This window comes from Lithobates pipiens, unplaced genomic scaffold (genome assembly GCF_037356315.1).
Source record: "Lithobates pipiens isolate NorthernLeopardFrog02 unplaced genomic scaffold, aLitPip1_a1.2 Scaffold_25, whole genome shotgun sequence".
Lineage (NCBI taxonomy): Eukaryota > Metazoa > Chordata > Amphibia > Anura > Ranidae > Lithobates > Lithobates pipiens.
In genome coordinates, this window is record NW_027507787.1 from 86,249,889 (window position 1) to 86,274,733 (window position 24,845).

At 42.6% G+C, this 24,845-nt stretch overlaps 1 protein-coding gene across 4 annotated transcripts in view; it reads left to right on the forward strand.

Annotated features, from left to right (window-relative positions):
- Positions 1 to 23,979, forward strand: part of LOC143930358 (membrane-spanning 4-domains subfamily A member 8-like) — a 60,690-nt gene extending 36,711 nt beyond the window's left edge. For all 4 annotated transcript variants that reach the window (XM_077454624.1, XM_077454621.1, XM_077454622.1 and 1 more), the window contains 2 exons: positions 16,047 to 16,175; positions 23,344 to 23,979. In XM_077454624.1, the coding sequence (XP_077310750.1) occupies positions 16,047 to 16,175; positions 23,344 to 23,469 (255 nt within the window). In that variant the 3' untranslated portion in view covers positions 23,470 to 23,979. The remainder of the gene's footprint in view (positions 1 to 16,046; positions 16,176 to 23,343) is intronic.
- The last annotated feature ends 866 nt before the right edge of the window (positions 23,980 to 24,845 follow it).

A 24,845-nucleotide genomic window follows, 5' to 3' on the forward strand; every position in this document is an offset into this window, starting at 1 on the left:
AAAAGGCAGTGGAACCAGATATTGGAGGAGGGAAAGAGAAGAGGCAAGTAGACCAGACTCTAGAGGAAAGGGAAAGATGGTGTAATGAGACTGGAATGTGAATTATTTATTGTTCCTAAATAAAGGGAACAAAAAACAGCTTTCTTCAGCAAAGCAAATACAAACAGTCCCTATACTGGTATATTGCAAACACGATTATGGCTCATTGCTGGTATACCAATCCCACTACTGAGCCACGGTTCCTGTCTGCTTAAATCCCGAATGGAACTTTACGTGAATCAACAGCGGGTCAGAGGGTCAAACGCTGTGGGACAGAGATGACAGTAGCTCAAGTTGATTTAAATCAAGCCTTTTTACTAGTGATTTAAATCCTGATTTAAAATCGGTTTAATTTACATCAAATACACCCTGCACCCTTCTAATTGGAAGATTGTGTAACACAGGCATTACCCAAGGTATCCAACAGGTGGCATCCTTCTGATGGTACTTAATGGACATGTATGGAGGGTGGATAGGGAGCTGCTCCTAGTGAATGGTCTCCTCAGTAGAAGTAAAAATAGGTTAGGTCAATCTCCCCTTGGTTTATGTTTTTTGCCACCATAAGTGTAGTATTATTTATTAAATAAAAGGATAAATGATAAAAATGCACAAAAAAACTTCCAGCAGTTGGCACTGTATCATTGGGTCCAATGGATAGCCAGTTCTGGATGGTCATAGATGGATAGATATGCTAAGAAACACTATAGTCTCTCTTTTACAAAATATGTATTAAGGTTTTCAAAAATAACATACACCAAAAGATCTCAATACAAAAGGTAAAAGAGTAGCAAGAAAACAAAATAATATAATACAATTCATAGTTTCATAGTTAGTAAGGTTGAATAAAGACACCAGTCCATCCAGTTCAACCTGAGTGAGTGTCTACCCCTATGCCTGTACATTGCACACTCACATTGGTCCCTACCCTCAAGGAGACCACAAGCCAAGGTCCCTATTCATATACTAGGGCCAATTTTGGACAGAAGCCAATTAACCTACCTGCATGTCTTTGGAGTGTGGGAGGAAACCGAAGTACCCGGAGGAAACCCACGCAGGCACAGGGAGAACATGCAAACTCCAGGCAGGTAGTGTCATGGTTGGGGATTGAATTCAATTCAATATGGGACAAACAGTCAATAATGGCGAAAGCAGTGCAACAGAAAACAGATACTGGTACAATAATGTCCGAAAAGACCACAAAACCAGGCTTCAAATATACAGCTATGCAAGAGTATTTGAACTTACGGGGTCTCCATCTCATGATTGATCGGGGCCATAGAAACCTTAAGGAGGAGGCCGTATTTGCCCTTTGAACGAACTGGCCCATAAGATCCCAAAACAATAAAAAAAAAAATGCAGCAGATGAGTAGAAAGAAGAAGAGAGAGAAGGAAGGGGAGGGGGAAGAAGAGAAAAGAGGGAAGGGGGATAGTCCCATGGCTCCCACACTTTCAAAACTTGGGTATGCGTGCACCCAATGGCAGGTAAGCTTCTTGTGCACCATGGGTTCATGCTTAACCTCAGCTATGTTGAGGAACTGTTGCCACCAGGAAAATGGCATTCAGGAGAAAACAAAGCCCATCTATCCTCGCTGGTGTTTGGCCAGAGTTATTATAGGTTTATGTTAATAAGCTTCCCAAAGGTTATGCACCAGGGACACAGCCAGGACAGTTCTAATCAAGAGATACATGGGAGGGCAAGTCTAGCAAATGTGAAGTAAGGTACCCCGCTCCCTACAGCCCCAAAAACACATTGGGGACATATTAGGAGCACACCGGGACACACAATCAGGGGTCATATGCCAACAACACTACAATTTGTCTCTCATAGTCTGAAAAACCAAGAGGAAGTGTTTCTTGGCATACTTATTCATCTATGACCATCTAGGATTGATTATTCTTTGGGACCCATGAAATAATGCCAACCCCTGGAACTTTTTGGCATATTGCCTGTTGCTTTACTTACCACATGTTAGTCATTTTTTACCATTTTATCTTTTTATTTCATGAATAATACTACACTTGGATCAGCCCACTCTCCCTTTTGGTTTGTTTTTGTGGAAAATATACTGTAAGGTACAGAAGTTTGTTGGCGTTTCACGGGTGCGTGAAGTTTATTGGGTATCTATTTACTGAGAACAACCTCATATTTTATATTTCATCAAACATTGGGTAATTTATTGTGTTTTTGTTCCCTAATATTAACTTTCCTAAACAGTTGCACAAATATTGGGTGACACAAAATTGAAACTTCTACTATTTTACTCTCTAGGGTGTCTGCTTTTAGAAACTAGACAAGGAAGAAGCCCCCAGATTGATGGGATTATGTGGGCCCAAAGTGTACAAAGAAAGTAGCAAGCAGTATTTAAAACATTATTGTTGCAAAAAATGTAAAAGAAGAAGCAATGGATGGCTGGTGTAATGGCTAAAACACCAACAAGGCAAGAAACACAGATACAGAAAATTCCTTGTATGTTGTTGGTCTCATAGTAGATGAGACGCGACTGTTAAATATGCGTTCTAGAATAATGATTCCTTCTTCAGGAGCTTAGTAGCAGTAAGCAAAGCATCTGTTCTATAAACAAAAGAATATATAAAGACAGGAAATTGAAAATACATATAGTAGCAGAGACCTTATATATATATCTCCAGGAGAATTAATTAATTTGGAGGAAACTGTTTTATCAGTTTCCTCTGTGGTTGGTAAAATCCAGTTGGGGACCTGGAGCCTGGAGATATATAGCGATTTATAGCGATCTGGGTGGGATGGAATCTCCAATCCTAGGACCGGGTTTGGGGAACAGACAGGAGTCTGGCTTGTTGCTTGTACAGGTGGGTCCTGGGCTTATAGCCAGTGTTGGTCATCTTACTTTAAAAAAGTAATTCGTTAAGTTACAAATTACTTCTCCCAAAAAGTAATTGCATTAGTAACTCAGTTACTACATTGGAAAAGTAATTAGTTACGCAGCAAAGTAACTGACTTTTTAAAAATATTCTATAAAGCAATTACGTTCTATAACATCTGCTACTGTGCAAGGGGCGTCTATCGTGTAACTAAGGGGCAGGTCTAGTATTACTGTAACCAAGGGGCAGATCTGTTATAGCATGTACGGAAGGGGCGGGTCTATTATTATTATATCGTGTAAGGGGCGGATTGCTACAGAAGAGGGTGAATGTTAAATTAATGGGCAGAGCTCGATATATAACAATAATAATAAATGCGCCCCTTGGTTACAGTAATACTAGACCTGCCCCTTAGTTACACGATAGACACCCCTTGCAGAGTAGCACGAGCATCGGGAGCATGCGGCATCGCCTCGTACAATTACATGCGCGGTGTAGAGTTCACTCAGAGCTGTTTAGGTTCAGCAATTTTCGTAAGCGTAAGCTCCGTAGTCCTTCGTACTGCGCTGTGCCTGTGCAGTACAGGGGGGTCGTTAACTGGCGAGGGAACTTTTCGGCAGGACACCGGAATTATACTACTGCCATCTACAGGGCTGGCCCAAGACATTGTTTTGGGGGGGGGGCAGCATTTCATTCTTGGGCCCAGGCAGCACAAACAATCACACCCACCAAAAGGCCCCCACATTCATTATTTTATATATCATGACAACTAAAATTTAATTTATCAGAAAATCCTATTAAAAATGCCATAAACCTATTCCCTATTTTGTAGACACTATTGCACAAACCAATCAATATACGCTTATTGTGATTTTTTTTTTTTTTTACCAAGAATATGAAGCAGAATACATATTGGCCTAAACCGATGAAGACAGTTTTTTGGGGGATATTTATTATAGCAAAAGGTAAAAAATACTGCTTTGTTTTTTTCAAAATTTTCATTTTTATTCTTGTTTATAGTGCAAAAAATAAAAACCACAGAGTGGGGCAGTGGATGGTGTCAGTAGGGGCAGTGGACAGTGTCAGTGGGCCAGTGGATGGCGTCAGTAAAGCAGTGGACGTGGATAGTGTCAGTGGCCCAGTGGATGGTGTCAGTAAAGCAGCGGATGGTGATGGTGTCAGTGGCCCAATGGATAGTGTCAGTAAAGCAGCCGACAGTGATGGTCTCAGGGGGCTAGTGGATGGTGTCAGTAAAGCAGCTGACAGTGATGGTGTTAGTGGGCTAGTGGGTGGTGTCAGTAGGGAAGAGGACAGTGTCAATGTGTTTTTTTTTTACCATTTTTCTTATTAGTCCTGTTGGGGGGGGGGCTTTGGTTTTAGGTCACTGAATGAACACAGGGGTCCCCCTACTGCCTGTACACTACAAGACCCAGCATGTCCAGGACTCACCCCTCCCCCATGCTGGCTCCTGTCTCAACCCCAAATATAGAATGTTCCCAGTACAGCGGGGACAGGAGAAGTCTCCCTTAGTGTGTAGAAGACCAACCAGCCCTGTGTCCCACACTGCAGAATGTTCTAACATTCCTGATTCCGCCTTCCCCTGCTCCACTCTTACCAAGTCCAACTTCTTTGGCTCCAGCTAGAGAGCATGTTTATCCCCCAGCAGGCCCCACCATGACTGAGGACACCCCCCCCCCCCCGCGCTGGAGCAGGGGCCGGGTTGCTATGGCGAATCCTTGTCTGTATTCCTTCACACTGCCCACTTGTCACTGCCGCCTGCCACCCCTCTGTAAATGCCGGCCCATTTGGTCCCATGGTAGGGCCGGCCCTGGCCCTCTAGTGGCGGTAGATGTAATTGCAGTAACGCCGCCCAAGTAATGGGAACAGCGTTACCATGAGGGGAAGATTAATCAGTTGCGGTAAGTAACTCCATTTATTTTAACTGAGTTACTTACATCACTGCTTATAGCACAGTCAGGACTAGGGTTCTGGGCTTCACCCTCCCAAGGAGTCCAGGTGTGCAAGGGAGAAGTGTGCCTGTTGGCACAGGACAGTCTGACAGAGCAGACAGAGGGCCCAAGTCGGTGGGCTGAAGCAGCCAGGAAACTGTGAGAGAGAGTGTCATCAGAGGTACAGAGTGGGTACCAAACAGAGACATAGTTGCAGGGTCCAGAGGACCAAGGTCAAAGCCTGAATAGCAGTGCTGACCAGAGAGCCAGGTGGCTTAGTATTTTCCATGTATTTCATTATTGCTTTAAAGTTAAAACCCCTGCATGGGAATCCTGGACGGACTGTTTTTTTTTATTTTACTTTAATAAACATGTGCCAAAAAAGCCCTTAAACTGCATATCTGGCATAGATTTAGCTCACTGGTGAGCTCTACATTGAAGCTAAATAACCACCAATATTACAATATGTATAATACTATACACTTACATGTCCTTATAAGTCTAAAGGCATCTATACAACAGCCAAACAGATTAAAAACCAACAAGAGCATCACAGCAGCAGGAAGACAGCTAATCCCAAATGCACAGAGGGAAGCATAAATTAAGGACCAAATGTGGTCCTATAGTGGCCATGCATGATGTGACACCAAGGAGTCTGGTAAAGAAAACGGGGAGTGAAAAAATGAGGGGAATCAACAATGTCTGAGCATAAAAACTCATGCTTAACAAACTAATAAATACACATATTGTAACTATATAAGAGCACAATACTTATGTATTGTAAAAGGCAAAGGTTATATAGATGGGCATGGAGTGCAGATAAAATCAATATGATACATGCAACTATTGCATACAATGAGGCTGCATATCCTGTCACGTGTTCAATATTAAGAAATGGCAGAAAAGTCTGTTAAGGCATAACTTATGTGCATCCGTGGTGGCAATTTTTAAAGTATAGCCAAGAGATATATAAGTTGTGCTCAAATATGTCTCTATTACTTACAAAAACAGGGTACAAACAGACTAGGGCAAAAGAGGGGGGGTTACCACGGCATTAGGCAGTTCTAATGCAGGGTGGAGGGCCCAAAACAGCCTCCTCTGTTTGTGTCTGGGATGGATGAGAGCATGATCAGCTTTCTCATACAGCCCGTCCGGCAGAGAATTGCTGCCGGGCGGCTTCCCTGCCACTTCCTGTGCGGCCAACATGCATTCCAGCATGTCACATGTCGAGCGTTCACCGTCACGCATTCTCCAGCTGAACAAAAAGTACCACCCAATGTGGCCAGAGAAGGCCGGTGAGTGGCCCCTGCGCATAGGCTTGGCTTCCCAAAAAAAAAAAAAAGGTGGGCGAAATAACAGGAAAAGACACGCATTATTATGCGATATTGCAATCAGCACCCACATGTTAGAAACATCATATCAAAATATTGGTACCTTTTGAGCATGGACCCATCCATTAGTCCCTTTATACCAGATCCACCTATCACATACAGATATGTACATAGTGAATATAAAGGGTAACACTAGAAGGGATCCATGCAAAGCTCTAGGTATTTTTCGCTGTGGTGGTTGCAGCTACTGCAAATTAAGGGTGAGTCGAACACCCCCCGGTTTCAGTTCGCACCAGAACCTGCGAACAGACCTAAACTTCGTATGAACTTTAGAACCCTATTAAAGTATATGGGACTCGAACGTTCAAAATCGAAAGTGCTCATTTTAAAGGCTAATATGCAAGTTACTGTCCTAAAAAAGTGTTTGGGGACCTGGGTCCTGCCCCAGGGAACATGGATCACTGCAAAAAAAAGTTTTAAAAACTGATGTTTTTTCAGGAGCAGTGATTTTAATAAGGATTAAAGTAAAACAATAAAAGTGTAATATTCCTTTAAATTTCATACCTGGAGGGTGTCTATAGTATGCCTGTGAAGGGGCGCATGTTTCCCGTGCTTAGAACTGTCCCTGCACAAAGTGTCATTTCTGCAGAAAAAAAAAGTCCTTTAAAATCACTCGCGGCTATAATGAATTGTCGGCTCCTGTAATACAGAGAACACTCATTGAAAGTCAGTGATGAAAAAAAAAATAATAATATCGTGAGGTTCCCCCAAATTCAATTACCAGGCCCTTCAGGTCTGGTATGGATATTAAGGGGAACCCCGCATCAAATTAAAAAAACAAATTGACATGGGTTTCCCCCTAAATATCCATACCAGACCCTTCAGGTCTGGTATGGATATTAAGGGGAACCCCGCGTCAAATTTAAAAAAATAAAATCAAATCCATATCAGACCCTTTATCCGAGCACGCAACCTGGCAGGCTGCGGGAAAAGAGGGGAGGATGAGAGAGTGCCCCCCCCTCCTGAACCGTACCAGGCCACATGCCCTCAACATTGGGAGGATGCTTTGGTGGTCTGTGACCCCTCAAAGCACCATGTCCCCATGTTGATGGGGACAAGGGCCTCATCCCCACAACCCTGGCAGGTGGTTGTGGGGGTCTGCGGGTGGGGGGCTTATCAGAATCTGGAAGCCCCCTTTAACAAGGGGACCCCCAGATCCCGGCCTTCCCCCCTGTTTGAAATGGTAAGGGGGTAAAAAAGTACCCCTACCATTTCACAAAGAAAGTGTAAAAAAAATGTTAAATAAGACAAACACACTTTTGAAAAATTCCTTTATTAAAAAAACAAAAAAACAAAAAAAAAAAGATTCCAGCTGTGCTAATCCACTCTTGCTATCCAGTGATGGATGATCATCTCTCCGGGGTCCAGCGATGGCTGATCTGATCCAGCGACGGGTGATTTCTCAATCCAGCGCAGTCCATCCATGCATCCTCTGTCTCCACTGTCGGAGACACTGTGGGGATCTCGGCAGCTGGCGTTTCTTATATGAGGAGGGTGGGGCCACCTGTCACCTAACCCCGCCCCCTCTGACGCTAGTGAGGGAAGCCGGGCTTCCCCAATGATGTATGATTGATCCCGCCCCCCTATGATGTAACACAGGTTTCCGTTAGATCATAGGGGGGCGGAGTCACCTATACATCATTGGGGAAGCCCGGCTTCCCTCACTAGCATCGGGGGGGTCAGGTGACGGGTGGTCCCGCCCTCCTCATATAAGAAACTTCAGCCGCCGGGATCCCCGCAGTGTCTCCCAAGTGGAGACAGAGGATGCATGGATGGGCTGCGCTGGGCTGGGATCTGGGGGTCCCCTTGTTAAAGGGGGCTTCCAGATTCTGATAAGCCCCCCGCCCGCAGACCCCCACAACCACCGGCCAGGGTTGTGGGGATGTGGCCCTTGTCCCCATCAAGATGGGGACATGGTGCTTTGAGGGGTCACGGACCCCCAAAGCATCCTCCCAATGTTGAGGGCATGTGGCCTGTTATGGTTCAGGAGGGGGGGCGCTCTCTCGCCCCCGCTCTTTTCCTGCAGCCTGCCAGGTTGCGTGCTCGGATAAAGGGTCTGGTATGGATTTTTAGGGGGACCCCCACGTCAATTTTTTAAAAAAAAATTGACACGGGGTACCCCTTAATATCCATACCAGACCTGAAGGGCCTGGTAAATGAATTTGGGGGAACCTCACGCTTTTTTTTTTATCAATGACTTTTAATGAGTGGACACCCCCCAGGTCCGAAATTTAAAGGAATATTACACTTCTATTGTTTCACTTTAATCATTATTAAAATCACTGCTCCCGAAAAAACGTCAGTTTTTAAAACTTTTTTTTGCATTGATCCATGTCCCCTGGGGCAAGACCCAGGTTCTCAAACACTTTTTAGGACAGTAACTTGCATATTAGCCTTTAAAATTAGCACTTTCAATTTCTCCCATAGACTTGTACAGGGTGTTCCGCGGCTTTTCGAATTTCCCGCGAACACCCCAAATTGTTCACTGTTCGCTGAACAGGCAAACAGGCAATGTTCGAGTCGAACATGAGTTCGACTCGAACTCGAAGCTCATCCCTACTGCCAATATATGAGAGTATACAAATGAATTAAATTATACAATGGGAACACTTTTTATCACCGACGCCAACTGTAAAATGAAAGGTGTGGTTTATTTCCATGTGAGTGCGGTTGCTTTTATGTAGGCAAAACTGTCCAAAAATGTTGTAAAAGAGCCTACAGTCATATCTTGAATATGAGGACGTGTAACCCAGACCTGCCTTGGGGTCGCCATGTAACAAATGCTCACAACGTTCATTTCCCAAAAATTCATATCCTCATTTTGGACAGGGTGCCCCCCCGCCCCCCCACGTGGCAGAGATTGGAATAAGAGCTTGCTCCAGGTTGGATTGAAATGGATCTTCGACCTGTCAGCAACCTCACCTCATGGTTTGAATGAGGTTACCAACAACTTCAAAACATTTTTAATATGTAAGTGAAGACATAAACGAATGAGTACACAATGATCACTACCAATAATCTTGTCCCACATCATCTTTTAATCAGCATTATTTCTCTGTCCCCTTTCTTTTTTAAATATTGTGTTTTTCTTCCAACGGTGTTATAGTATTAGCACTTCTATGCAGATGTTCTGTAACTGAACCTGATTGTATTTTTGTTTATTTTGTGTCATTTTTGTACTTTCATTGACCTTATTATGTTTTGGTAGATTGATGACCCAGGACATCCATCCACAGCAGGTGTTTTTTCCTTCATTTTTTTCTCTTTTTCATCCTAGTCCCAATTTCACACACTTTTTTTGGACGCCAAACCCGGCGTGCGCAGGCCACTGACCAGCCTTCTCTTACCGTTGGGTGGTACTTTTTGTCTATCTGGAGATAAGTAGCCAGGATTGGCACCTGGCACTTGGGGACACAGTAAGAAGATTTCTCAGTGGTCACATCTCCCTACGTGTCACACGTTGATTGTTCACCGGCACGTCACCCTGTCCTTGCTGAGCAGGGCCACAGCACACACCCTGTGTCCAGAGGACCATGCTGGAACACACACCTGCAACACAGGAAGTGCTGGGGCAGTCCGCCAGGGGTGGTTTCCCACCAAATGGGCTTTATGAGAGAGCCATCATGTTCCCATCCATCCCAGACACAAGCAGAGGAGACCGTTTTGGGAACCTCCACCCTGCATTGGAAACTAGGGTTGCGCCAATACTAAGCATTTGCACAAGTATTGGTATGCACCGATACCTGAAACCGACAACTCAAGGCTCAATTCTTTCATCTGTCAGTGGGATTCCACACTGACAACTGAAATGTAAAGAAAAGAATTCCGGCAATTATCATTTGTTAAGGAGCGGGGCCGCCCTGTCCTTAACAACCAATCACATTTCAGCTGTCAGCGGGATCCCCCTGCTGACAGATGAAATTTAAACAAAAGAATGTTGGCTAGTTTCTGTAGGCTGTAGTTGCATGCAATATATAATAAAAAATGCTGTGCTGCAGAAAGGGGGTGGGAGCAGGCCGTGGTTTTGTGTAGGCTTCTGGGGCAGGGATTGGAGCCTGTCTACAGATCCGCCCACTGTCTCCACACAGATCCGATCCTAGTGCCGTGATCTCAGTGTACAGTCACCATGGTGGCTAGGGGAAACAGAGAATAAGGGATCATTATTCTATAATGCATCAGAGTCTTGTGTATGTAGAGGTCATGTCTCATCCACTATGAGACCAACAACATATGTGGAATTTTCTGTATCTGTGTTTCTTTCCTTGTTTGTAGTTGTAGCCATTTCAGCCATTTGTTGCTTCCAAGGCAGGGGGAGGGGGAAGCGGAAAAGATCCTCCCGGATACACTGACACTTAAAGTACTCATTTTTAGATTCATAAGGAGTCCCCAGAGTGAAGAACAAAAGGATTAACATGTAACAGGAGATACAATGTGTACATATCTGCATATTAACAAAAGCAAAAGGTCATATATATTCAAAACACATTTAGACATAATAAAAAGAATAATATAGATATAAAGGACAGTCTATACATCCTGAACAAAAATATAAATATGTATAAAATGAGTATATATAAATACAGTATAGTCTGCACAGATGTATAGGAGTGCTTAGATAATGAATATAACAATTAAAGTGGGCCAAACAATGGTGGTTATGTTGCCTTTAGCCTGTGGATCCAGCATGCCTCAAGCTAGAAGAGGGACTTATTCCAGTCCCCTCCCCTGGAATTGGGGTGAATACGGTCCAAAATGAGGAATTTAATTTTAGGGAATATACCATTATGTACAATTCTTGTATGTCGACCAAGCGGGAGATCTGGATCGCATATCTGCATGCTCCTGACATGGCTGTAGGCTCTTCTCCAAAAATCCAGATTGGTCTTACCGATGTAAAACCATGTACAATCACATAACAGCATATAGACCACTCCAAACTTTTACAGTTAGCAAAATGCTTTCCTGAAAAATCTGACCATTCGGTAAGATTGGATTTTTTGCAGTGAACATGAACTTACAATAGTGGGATGAGCCACACATGTAAAAGACCACTGTAAATACAAGGGAACCTACATTTTCCCCTTTGAATTCACTCTTGACAACTTGGTCCCTCACGGACGTTGCTCTTCTAAAAGAGAACAATGGTTTTTCTGTCACAAATGGCCCCAAAGAGGAATCCAACGCTAGTATGTGCCAATATCTCTCTGCAATGTTTCTCACTTGCTGTTGGTGGTTTATGAATCTGGTAATTATTCTAAGGAGATTAGCCTCATCTTTGTGTTTTTTTGTGTATACGTTTTTCTCTTGATTGCAAGCATGCCTGCTGATAGGATCTCTTGAGAGAGGCATGAGAGTAATCTCTTAAGAGTAGTTGATCGCGTAACTGGTCCGCCTCCATCTTAAAGATGGCATCGTCGGCACAGTTTTGCCTTACCCTGAGGAATTGGCTATATGGTATTGAGTCTAGGAGTGGTTTGGGACGAAAACTCATAGCATGCAAGATTGCATTTCCAGATGCGGGTTTCCTATAGAGCTTACTGAAAAGGGACCCCCCCCCCTCCCCCCTATAGATCTCCACATCAAGAAACGCAATACTATGTTGATTGTGAGACATTGGGAAACCAAGGTTGAAATCGTTTTTGTTCATCCTTGAGAGACCAGGTAATCCTTCTTTGACCACTCAAATATGTCAGCTGTTCATGACATTGGATATAACATTGCATTTGGCACCAGTGTCAATTTTCAATTTGACATGTTTGTTGCATGCTGTTGAGAAGGTGGTGAATATTTATCCTTTATTTGAAATAAGGTCCACACTTTCACAATAGTTACATAGTTAAATAGCTAGTAAGGTTGAATAAAGACATCAGTCCAACCTGAATGAATGTCTACAGTTGTCCTTATTCCTGTACATTGCACACTCACATCGGTCCCTACCCTCATGGAGCCCACAATCCAAGGTCCCCATTCATACACAGGGCCAATTTTGGACAGAAGCCAATTAACCTACCTGCATGTCTTTGGATTGTGGGAGGAAACTGGAGTACCCGGAGGAAACCCACGCAGGCACAGGGAGAACATGCAAACTCCAGGCAGGTAGTGTCGTGGTTGGGATTCGAACCATCAACCCTTTTTACTGCTAGGGAAGAGTGCAAACCACTACACAATAAATAATAAAGGAAAGCACTTGAATCCACTCAAAAATCTAATTCAATTTAGAGGATAATTCCATCAATATGATGGGCTTCCTTCCCAGGAGCACAAACGTATTATAGAGGGAAACAATGAGGGAGGATGTGAGACCACAGCGGACTCACGAATGCTCACATCAGGACAAGAAAGCTCAAGAATATAATAAAAAAATGGTAAACTTTATTAGAAAATTTACGCAAACATCTTAACCACTTACAGACCGGACCATTTTGCTGGTCAAAGACCAGACCACTTTTTGTGATTCGGCACTGCGTCGCTTTAACTGACAATTGCGCGGTCGTGCGACGTGGCTCCCAAACATAATTTACGTACTTTTTTTCCCACAAATAGAGCTTTCTTTTGGTGGTATTTGATCACTTCTGTGGTTTTTATTTTTTGCGCCAATTTTGATAAAAACGCATTATTTTTTACTTTTTGTTATAATAAATATCCCCCAAAAATATATAAAAAAACTTTTTTTTCCCTCAGTTTAGGCCGATACGTATTCTTCTACATATTTTTGGTAAAAAAATCGCAATAAGCGATTATTGATTGCTTTGCGCAAAAGTTATAGCATTTACAAAATAGGGATAGTTTTATGGCATTTTTATTAATAATTTTTTATTATTTTTTTTTTTACTAGTAATGGCAGAGATCAGCGATTTTTATTGTGACTGCGACATTGTGGCAGACACATCGGACATTTTTGACACATTTTTGGGACCATTGTCATTTATACAGTAATCACTGCTATATAAATGCAGTGATTCCTGTGTAAATGACACTGGCAGTGAAAGGGTTAACCAGTGGGTGGCAGTGTAGGGGTTAAGTGTTCCTAGGGGTGTGTTACTAACTGTGGGGGGGTTGGGCTTTAATTTAGTGAACACTGATCTCTGCTCCAATCACATGGAGCAGAGATCAGCGTCACTAGTTGCTAGGCAGAATGGAGAAATGCTGTTTACAACGGCATTTCTTCATTCGGCCGCTCCGTGAGACGATCGTGGGTATGCCCGCGGCAATCAAGTCCGCAGGTCCCGCGACCGGACTCACGGGGTCCCGACCAGCTGATGGCAGGGCGGCAAATTTAAAGGGACGTACAGGTACACCCATTTGCCTGCCCGTGCCATTCTGCCGACGTACATCGGCGTGCGCTGGTCGGCAAGTGGTTAAACAGTAAAAAGAGACTCCACAGGTGAATTGCCCATCAAAACCTGTGGGGTCCTTTCTATGACAATACCAAATATACACAGGTGAAATAAATGGCTGTAGAAAAATGTGTAAAAAGGATCAAAACAGAAAAACAAAAAAACAAGGCATGTGGTATAAAAACAATGCTAAACACTGCTATTAAAGATGTGGGGTCATCCCCTCCTATGTTCTCTCCTGTCTTCCCTATGTACCCAGCTGAAGCTGATAGTAGATGAATGTGGGCCAGGCAAAAAATGCACACAGTTCTATCCAAAAATGTCCTTTTTGTAAGCCATATCAGGCTCAATGAACGTGCAGTTAGGAATAAGTTCCACAGATTATGGCATATAATATATAAAGTCAGGGATCCAAATGATCAGATATATGTCCATAGCTGTAACAAAATTACCTGAAAGTGCAAGTATCATCAGTCATCTGGTGGTGCAATCATATAGGATAACAGAGACCCAGTGTGTGCCACTAGTCTCACTCTCTTCTTGGTCAAATATACAGCACTCACTGGTATCCAAAAATGTCCTTTATGTAAGCTGTATCAGGCTCAATGGACGTGCAATCAGGAATAAGTTCCACAGATTGTGGCACATAATGCATAAAGTCAGGGATCCAAATGATCAAGTATCGTCCATAATCTGGTGGTGCAATCCTATAGGATAACAGAGACCCAGTGTGTGCTGCTAGTGTCACACTCTTCTTGGTCGAATATACAACGCTCACTGGTATGACTTCAATGGAGGTCCTGGTGGAACGATACCGCTATCAGCTCAGATACCATCCAGAGACAAACGAGCAGATTCCGAGTGGAGCGGAGCAGTTGCCGGTCACACAAATGTTATGCAGCATAGGTCTCATGGATCACACATCCTAAGTCTGAACAGAAAGTCTCTATGCAAATGCCCAAAACGGTCGTAAAGATGGGGGGTCATGCGGGGGGCGCACAGGAGGAGGTGACAGCAGCGTTAAACCACGCTAGGTCCTTTTTACTGTTTAAGATGTTTGCATGAATTTTCTAATAAAGTTTACAATTTTTTCATTTATTATATTCTTGAGCTTTCTTGTCCTGATGTGAGCATTTGTGAGCCCGCTATGGTCTCACATCCTCCCTCATTGTTTGCCTCTGCTAACCACTACACCACTGTGCTACCCAACTACACCACTGTGCCGCCCAACTACACCACCAATTGAAAACAAATTTTGGTGATCATCACTTTCCACTCCATTAATTCTGCGCACATTTTGTTGTTTGGTGTCACTAGATGGTGTCTTCCACAAACCTCTATTTTGAGGCTTGGACCTACAACATTTTGCAAAATGATTCCAATCATTGCATGAATTACACCTTTTGTTAAGTCGGACACTTGTTGAGCTCAGTAGCGTGTTCACTATCACAGTTGCTGCATTGGCTTTTGTTCTGTTGCACCACAAACACTTCTGCTTCTCTTTTTAATCCCTTATTGGTCCTTTCAGAATGTTCAAACAACATACATATTCTGATGGCTGATTCCGGAGTTGAATCTTTCTCCCTTAACAACTGAGCACAAACAGCATCATAGTAGATACCCCATACAATTTTTTTTGCGAGCAGTCTCAGTGTGACTGAATAGGATTGCATTCTTTCATCAGGTTTCTGAGCCATCATGTTATAATAGACAGATATGCATTTAACATTATATTTTGGTAAGCATATTTCATCAAATGTCTTGATTAAGGCATCAGAATCCTCTTTGTCCTCATTGTCTTGAAAATGAAATGACTCCTATTTATCTAGTGCATCTGAACCAGCAAAATTGAGAAGAGTGTAAGCTTGTATCTTTTTTGACTTGTCTGAGAGTCCTGCTTTGCTGTACATTTCCCATTCTCTTTTAAATTTCAGACAGTTATTAGCGATGTCATTATCAAAGATTAGGGGTTGTATAACACGTAGATCCTGAGCCATGATGTTTCAGCTGTCTCAACTCTGTCACAATGCAGATTTTGTGGAAGCAATGATGAGTTGTCAGATAAATCTTATGAAGAACTTCTTTATTTCCAGCCAGCAGTGAGCGGCGTGTAAACCTTTTTTTTTTAAGTTTCACTTCAGAACTTTACACCCCCAGGTCCTCACACATCTATGTAAATCTGCTATTCTACACAACCATATCTTCTATTCCCTATTAAATTATTTTAGAAATTACGTAATGTTTTGGGGGGTTTATGTATAAAGTAACCTTCAGGCCTAAAATGATTTATTTGGAAGGTAAACAAAAAAAAAATGCAAAAACAGCTCAGGCAGCGAAAGGGTTAAACTGAACCGCAACCCAAATAATGGAGAAACGGCACATCCTCGGCATTCTGTAAAATATATAAATAAACTAGAAAATAAAAATTTCCTAAAAGAATAAACCACTTATTTATTAACAGTTTTTTTTTTGTTTTTTTGTTTTTACAGGATGCTGGTTATGCTGTTCTTTCTCTACTTCTTGTGATAAATGTTCTGCTCTTCTGTGTCACTGTTTCCACCTCTGTTTTTGATTGCCGGTCTCTCTACAAAGTACAGCCAGGTCACTCAATCACCCAGGTAAGAGACATATGAGATTACTGTAAAAAAAAGTGTCAAGTCAAGGCACCAGAAAGGTCTAACATCCACCTTTGGAAAACCTATTTGCTTTGAGATCCTTGTCCCAGCTCTCCTCTGTGGCCTTAACTAGTATTGTGTTTAGCCATCACCCTGCTCTAGGTACTTATGAATGATAACCAACACCGGGGCCAGGCGAATGTTTCACTAGTCAGTGACAATTTGGGGGACAACAGGAGCAGACAAGGGAAACGGCATCCAGGTTGGTGCATAGAAAGGCAGCGGCAAGCACCAACAGGCTCAATCCATAGGGCAATGGAGGGAAAGGTGCAGATGATATGGAGAAGTGCCAGAGTTCAGTCAGGGACTACATGTTTCAGGGATTTACCCCTTTGTCAGGTTACATGATCTGAGACATCAGGGGATGGATATATAAATACTAGCATTAGGCGGTGTGACAGTCTACTTATGAATGATAACACCACAGGCCCCACCTCTTTAATCAGATAATTTTTTTTTTCAAATATATAGAAATATTCATATTGGAGAGGTTAGGTTGTAAACCTAAAAGTGTACCTGTATGTATTGGACATCTTCCAATGGGGATACCACAGAAAACAACATTTAAGAGGTGACAGTATTGCCTCCTGAATGCCTATCTGCAACTACACAGCTGTGAAAAGCAACCCACCACAGACCACCCTTAGGGTGTAAAGAAACCCTTATGTAGCGTACACACGATTGGAAATTCCACCAGCAAAAGTCACATGAGAGCTTTTGGTAGGGAAATGCGACCGTGTTTATGTTTCCATCAGACTTTTGCTGGCGGAATTCCCGCCAGCAAAAGATTGAGAGCAGGTTCTCTATTTTTCAGTTGGAAAAAGTTCCTATCTGAAAATGCGTTCGTCTGTAGCAATTACAATGCGTAAAATTCCTACGCATGCTTGGAAACAATTCAACACATGCTTGGCAGCATTGAACTTCATTTTCTTGGCTCATCGTAGTGTTGTAAGTCACTGCGTTCTTGATGGTCGAATGTTCAGAGAACTTTTGTCTGACCGTGTGTATGCAAGCCAAGCTTGAGCTGAATTCCGTCGGAAAAACCATCCAAAATTTTTTCCAACGGAAATTCCACTCATGTGTACGGGGCATAAGAGTGGATCTCATCTCACTTAGATTTTCTTCTTCTTCCTATTGCATCTCAAGGAAAGGAAGTAAAGTGGAAACTCACTAGCAGGACACAGTATAAGCAAAAAAAAAAAAACGACCTCCTTGTTAGAGAGATCCACTTTCTTTATTTGTTCCAATCACCAATGTCACCAATAATGGTACTGAGGGTAAATCCAAAAATTTGAGTTGCCACCAGAACAGGAATAGAGAGGAAATCTTCAAATGGTGACACTTGTTCCCACAACAGCTGTCTAAGCCCTTATACAAACGGTCAGAGATTCCGACGGAATGTGTCCGATCGGACCATTTTGTCGGATATTCCGACTGTGTGTGGTCTACATCATACTGTTTCCGTTGGAGTATCCGACGGACCAAGTTTTCCAACTTGTTGGTAAAATTTTCCAACAAAATGCTGCGATCGGACATACTCCGATCATGTGTAGAGAATTCCGATCGGACAAAGTGCCACGCATGTTCAGATCAAATTCCTAAACCAAAGCTATTGGCTACTAGTGTGAACGTAGTCCCGTTGTAACGAAATAATGTCATCACGACGGATTTTCCGACAACTTTGTCCGACCGTGTGTATGCAACAGTTTCGGACAAAATCCGTCGGACAAAATCTGACGGACAAGATCAGACGGATTTGGTTGTCGGAATCTCCGACCGTGTGTACAAGGGCTTAGGCTTCGTGTACACTGGCCTACATTTGCCATGACCTTGAAAAAATGCGGCAAAATCTTGGTATGTTTTTGCCGTGTTTTTGCATTTTCTCATCTCATTTTTTGGTCAAAACTTTTCTATCCTGAACGCAATTCTTCAGGAGACAGAGGTTAAAGCTCACCCAAATGTGGCGGATCCTAAACTGCTAAAAGCCTATGTGTACATTGATATGTAGGTTTTTATGAAGTTGAGTTTAGAAGCTTTGGCAAAAAAAAGCCAAATGCTCCTAAACTCAAGTTTAGGATCTGCCAGTGTAGGCTAGGGTACATAAAGCCTAAAGCCCCATACACACGGTCGGACTTTGTACAAACTTTTCCGTGGACTTTTGTACAAAGGGCGTGATCCACAAGTTTGTATTGCATACACACGGTCGGACTTTTTGACAACAAACACGAACGTAATGACGTCACAACGTACTGACGCTGCTTCAAAAGAGGACGTTCAATGACTCCAGCGCCACCTTTGGTGAACTTCTGTATTGTAGTCTGATCTTTTGCATTGGTTCTGAGCATGCGTGTTTGTACCTTGTACAAAAGTCCGATGCTTTTGCATACACACGGTCGGACTTTGCTCCATCGGACTTTTGTTGCCAGAAAGTTTGTCCGTTCGCACAGCCAACAAAAGTCCGATGAAAACAGAAAAAGTTTGTCCGATGGAGCGTACACACAGTCGGATGTTGCTCCAAAACAGCTCATTTGCATGTTTGTTGTCAAAAAGTCCGACCGTGTGTGCTCTGCCTTTAGAAGAGATTTTCTTCACATTGGAATGGTATTCTCTCACATCCTACTCAGTCTACAGGAAGTGAAAGGAAATCTCCTGAGACACAGGTGTTGAAAAAAAAAGAAAGTTAGTGGTTTTAACCCTTACTCTACTTTATCCAAAATGATTTTTGGCTTTAAATATACTTTAAACATACACACCACTAAACAAGAAAGGGGAAATAGTTTTGTGCTGTTGACTTGAACTTTGTCTCTTCTAATGTTTTAAGAAGAAGTTTGCCAATCATCACCCAAAACTGTCATATCAGATTTCAGTAAAATAAAGCCTAATGGCAGTAAAATGTTTAATTCTGTTTAGTATAGGGGGCGTTAAAACCTTTTGCAAGATATTTATTGCCACTTGTGTCTCTAAGATGGGAAATCTCTCCAATGAGGGCACTGTAGGCAGGTGCAGTCTGCTATCTCCAGTTGGAGCTCTTCTGTATCAGCACTGTTGTTGGAGAGGAACCTCTGTTTTCCTGGGTCACTGGGGAAGCTATCTTATTGGACACTGTTACCCTCAATGACCCTAGCAGTCATTCTGGGTCAGGCAGAGACTTTATAAGGCCCTGGCTCCCAGGCTTGGTGCATTTTTTGTGAGTTGGTAAAGTAGGGATAGGTACTCTGCCTGTTAGAGAGAGGAAGGGAAAAGTTCCTGATGAGGTACTCCTCCTGTTTGGGCACAAAATGGCCAGGCCACATTCTGCCCTCTGAACAGAAACTTTCAATCTGATGGATAACTGCTCTCATGCGTCACATTACTGTAAAACAATACTCTCCTGCGCTATGGTGCTTTTGCTATGTGCAGATAGTATAGTCCACCCATTAGTTGATGGAAAAGTCTCTGATCTTGCAGCCCTCCTCATAACAATGGGTATCCATGAAACTATAAAAAAAAGAATAAAAGGAGGGCACACCGACCTAGTGCATTACCACTCAAACGTTTTATTAAAATTGTATAAAAACAATGGTACTACTCACAAACTGATCGTAAAGACAAGCTTATCTTATCGGTCAAGCAGCATCTCATGGCAACTGCAGACAGGACATGATGTCAGAAAGATTGGATGGTACCCCAAATGACTTTAACGTTGACGCGTTTTAGGGGGTTAACCCCTTTCATCAGAGCCTAGACGGTCAGTGACTGATCTTTCCTGAGGGCCCTATTATATACATAAAGGTATATAATCGTTTGGGGTACCTTCTGATCTTTCTGACATGTCCTGTCTGCTGTTGCCATGAGATGCTGTTTGACCGATAAGATAAGCCTGTCTTTACGCTCAGTTTGTGAGTAGTACCATTGATTTTATACAATTTTAATAAAACTTTGAAGCGGTAATGCACTAGGCCAGTGCACCCTCCTTTTCTTCTTTTTTCACATTACTGTAAACCGTGAGTGCACCCAGTTGGGCAGCCTTCCCAGGGGTTTTTTGAACTGCTGCTTTACTATTTTAATACAAGTTCTTCACTGCACCTATGTGACATTATTATTGCCAAACCAGGCTGCACTCCACCTACAGCACAGACAGAACAAAAACATATTTTTAGCAGGATAAGGTCCATGAATTACTGATCTTATGACAGCTCCCTTAAATTTCTATGAGTATTACAGGCACAGGAAATGAGATGTAAATTAGATCCTAGTAGAACCTACCTCTGCCCCACTCCAAAGTAAATGTTATATATTAGGCTTTAAAGTCTTTATGAATCCTACTGACCACATTTATTTTAATTCAAAGGGTTAATAATATGTGAAGTTTCAGATGTTCCTCAAAAGAAAGTACATATGTGTCCATTTAAAAATCAAGAAAATTGACTACATCAGCAAATAACTTTATTTACATGACTATTCCTCATTCCCTACCCCATGATAAAACATTCAGATTCATTGATTAAATTTGCACTGTAAATGGACCAGTGTATACAAATTTGCAAGTTAAACTGGCCCCACATTTATAGGTGCTCTTAGTTCAGCATAATTAGTGATTTATACAAAAGTGACTCCAAACTTATGATGTATATATGTAATAGCATAGCTGCCAACATTGTAAAAAAAAAATCGGGATACTTTTTTGGCAGTAGGCGGAGTTGTATTATAATTAGGGGGCGGGCATGGGGGTTATAGGTGTGGCATAGAAAAAGGTGAAAATGAGGCACGCGAAGTCCACAGACTGGCCCCCACATCCACAGACTGGCCCCCACATCCACAGACTGGCCTCCACAGACTGGCCCCCACATCCACAGACTGGCCCCCACATCCACAGACTGGCCGCAACATACTCACTCACGGACTGGCCCCCAACAGGACATATGATCTCCTGTCCTCCAACGACAGCCATCGTTACCGCGCTGACTTTGAACTGTGACGACGCCCACTGCTCTTCACACACACACACTGGCGGCGGGGGTGGGCGGCGCCACAGGTTCTCTATTGAAGGCCAGCTTCTGGTCTTCTTAAAAATGGCGGCCGGTGGAGACATTGTCTCCGACGGCCGCGGACCTCTAGCGGCCGGCGTAAAAAAAACGGGAAAATTTGAACGTCCTGGGAAATTCGGGACAGTTGGCAACTATGTAATAGATTGTAAGGGAAAGGTCTCACAAGCTTAGATATGTAATAACTGGATAGGGATGAGCTTCGAGTTTGAGTCGAACTCATGTTCGACTCGAACATTGCTTGTTCGCCTGTTCAGCGAACAGTGAACAATTTGGGCTGTTCGCGGCAAATTCGAAAAGCCGGAACACCCTGTACAAGTCTATGGGAGAAATGCAAAGTGATAATTTTAAAGGCTAATATGCAAGTTACTGTCCTAAAAAGTGTTTGGGGACCTGGGTCCTGCCCCAGGGGATATGGATCAATGCAAAAAATTTTTTTTAAAAACTAATGTTTTTTCAGGAGCAGTGATTTTAATAATGATTAAAGTGAAACAATAAAAGTGTAATATTCCTTTAAATTTCGTAGCTGGGGGGTATCTATAGTATGCCTGTGAAGGGGCACATGTTTCCCATGCTTAGAACTGTCCCAGGACAAAGTGTAATTTCGCAAGGAAAAAAAAGTCTTTTAAAATCACTTTCAATTGTCGGCTCCCATAATACAGAGAACACTCAATGAGTGTTCTCTGTATTACGGAGCTGACAATTCATTCATTGATAAAAAAAAAAAAAAGAAAGCGTGGCGTTCCCCTAAATTCAATTACCAGGCCCTTCAGGTCTGGTATGGATATTAAGGGGAACCCCACGTCAAATTAAAAAAAATTGACATGGGGTCCCCCTAAATATTCATACCAGACCCTTTAACTGAGCACGCAACATGGCAGGCCGAAGGAAAAGAGGGGGGGACAAGAGAGCGCCCCCCCTCCTGAACTGTACCAGGCCACATGCCCTCAATGCTTTGGGGGTCTGTGAGCCCTCAAACCACCATGTCCCCATGTTGATGGGGACAAGGGCCTCATCCCCACAACCCTGGCCGGTTGTGGGGGTCTGCGGGGGGGGCTTATAAGAATCTGGAAGCCCCCTTTAACAAGGGGACCCCCAGATACCAGCCCCCCGTTTGAAATGGTAAGGGGGTACAAAAGTACCCCTACCATTTCACAAAGAAAGTGTAAAAAATGGTTAAATAAGACAAACACACTTTTGAAAAATTCCTTTATTAAAAATAAAAGAAATAAAAAAAAGATTCCAGCGGTGCTAATCCATTCTTGCTATCCAGTGATGGATGATCATTTTTCCGGGGTCCAGCGATGGCTGATCTGATCCAGCGACGGGTGATTTTCAGTCCAGCGCTGTCCATGTATGCATCCGTCTTCTGTCTCCACTGCGGAGACACTGCGGGGATCCCAGCGCTGACGTTCTTATATTAGGAGGGCGGGGCCACTCGTCACCTGATCCCGCCCCCTCTGACACTGGTGAGGGAAGCTATGGGGTTCCCCAGTGACGTATGGGTGACCCAGCCCCCCTCTGATGTAACGTAGTTCGAGTCCCATAGACTTTAATAGGGTTCTAAAGTTCACACGAAGTTTAGGTCTGTTCGCAGGTTCTGGTGCGAACCGAACAGGGGGGTGTTCGGCTCATCCTTATAACTGGATCAGAAGATTGGAGCACAACAGCAATATGTTGAAATCCAAAAAATAGATTTTATTCCAAGCATGTAGTAAACTTAATAGCCAACACATTTTGGGGCCACACTTTGCTCCCTTCATCAGGGACAAAAAGAGAGGACTTAGGTTATACATAAAATCTGGAAAATTGTATATTAAAGAATTTCTGTCCTCTTCAGGAGCTGATATCTGTTGCAGCCCATGATCCAACTTCTACATTTACATCCCAAGTTTTCTAGGGAGTTCTTTGGTGTACAAAATCAGCACACATCTCTCAGAGATGCCCCATTAATACACTATCAGCATGATTCACATTTATAAGAAATTTGTCTTTATACCCTCTAGCCTTAAACCTTAGTCATAATATTTTGTCTTTCTCCTCCAAAAATAATGTATTTTATTTTCTTGTTTTCTTCCCTTCCGAAGATGTTTGTGATAAAGAATGATGCCGTCCTTATGAATCCTGGTGCCATTCCCGTTCCTGTACCTACCACTTATGCTCAACCACCACCTGCGCCAGCCACCACCAACATATCCATTAATTGTAGTTAAACCTTGATGAATCCATTAATAAAGAACACCTGTCACTTGCCTATTTTAATGGGATGAACCAGCTTTCTATTGGATTGTTTTCTAATTATTACGAATTAGTAACTTAGCAATATTAATACATTTTTCGGTTGATTTTCTAAAAGTGATTACTATTGCCAAAAAAGGTTGAACTGGGACTCACCTTGAGAAAGGGAATTGTCTTTTTCACTTCTACCAGTTTTCTGCTATTAATGCTTTGTTTTGTTTTTTAAAGGGTTTTTATTTGCCAAGTGTACATACATAGTAGGAAAAATTAAAATAGGTTACAATCGTAAGTCTACATAACATCACATAATTTTCTTCATGAAGTCCTAGACTTCCATCCTAGATCCATATTTCTAAACTCAATATAGCAAATAGTACAAATAACACTTTTTCTGTTTTGTTTTTGTTACCATGCTATGTATAACTTTTAACATAGTCATGTAAAGGAGTAATAAAAAAAAATCCAGAGGTAAATTCCTCTGTAAACTCTTGTGATGTGTGCTGTTATTCATCCATTATCTATAAAGCATATTCTCATATTACAATGCATTCAGATCTCAGAGCATACATATTTCAAAGGAAGCATCTTAAAGTACCAGTTTGTACAGTATGTCCAGAATTAGGCCATTTACCCCAAACTCTATTGATTTTTTTAAGCAACCTCTGGCTTCATAAGTCCTTTTATATAATGTTACATTGGCATTAGAGATGGTCTTGCGGTTCGCCCAGTGGTCGGTTTTGCGGCAAATTTTGCTCGTTCACAATTCGCCAAACCGGCGGACTTCTGGCGCTGTTCGTGGTGGCCATATTTGTTTACATTGTGAAGAACTTTGACCCATGACACATCCATCATGGGGTACAGGACAGCCAATTGAGACATTTCAGCACATGGACATACCCCCTACCTTTAAAAATAGACCTGATCTGGCGGCCATTTTACATTGTATTTTGTCAGTGTAGGGAAAGGACGCTGTGTGGAGCAGGGACAGTCAGTCTAATCACTAGCTAGCTAATTAGCTATTACTATTAGGTACACAAAAGTCCTTTTAAGGACTGGTATAGGCGTACAGTATATAGGGTTGTAATACACCTATAATATACTTTCTTTCAAGTATATTATGGTGCACTGCTGAGTGTTTGCTGACCGATTCTGCAGCTGTCTTTTTATCAGCGTAGGGAGGGACAGTTTGGTGTTTGGAGCAGGGACAGTCTGCAAATCACTAGCTACTAGGTCCACAAAGGTCCTTTTAAGGACTGGTATAGGTGTACAGTACATAGGGTTGTACACGTATAATATACTTTCTTTCAAATATAGACAGCCCAAGGAGGAGGTTGGTCACCGGTGTTGCTGC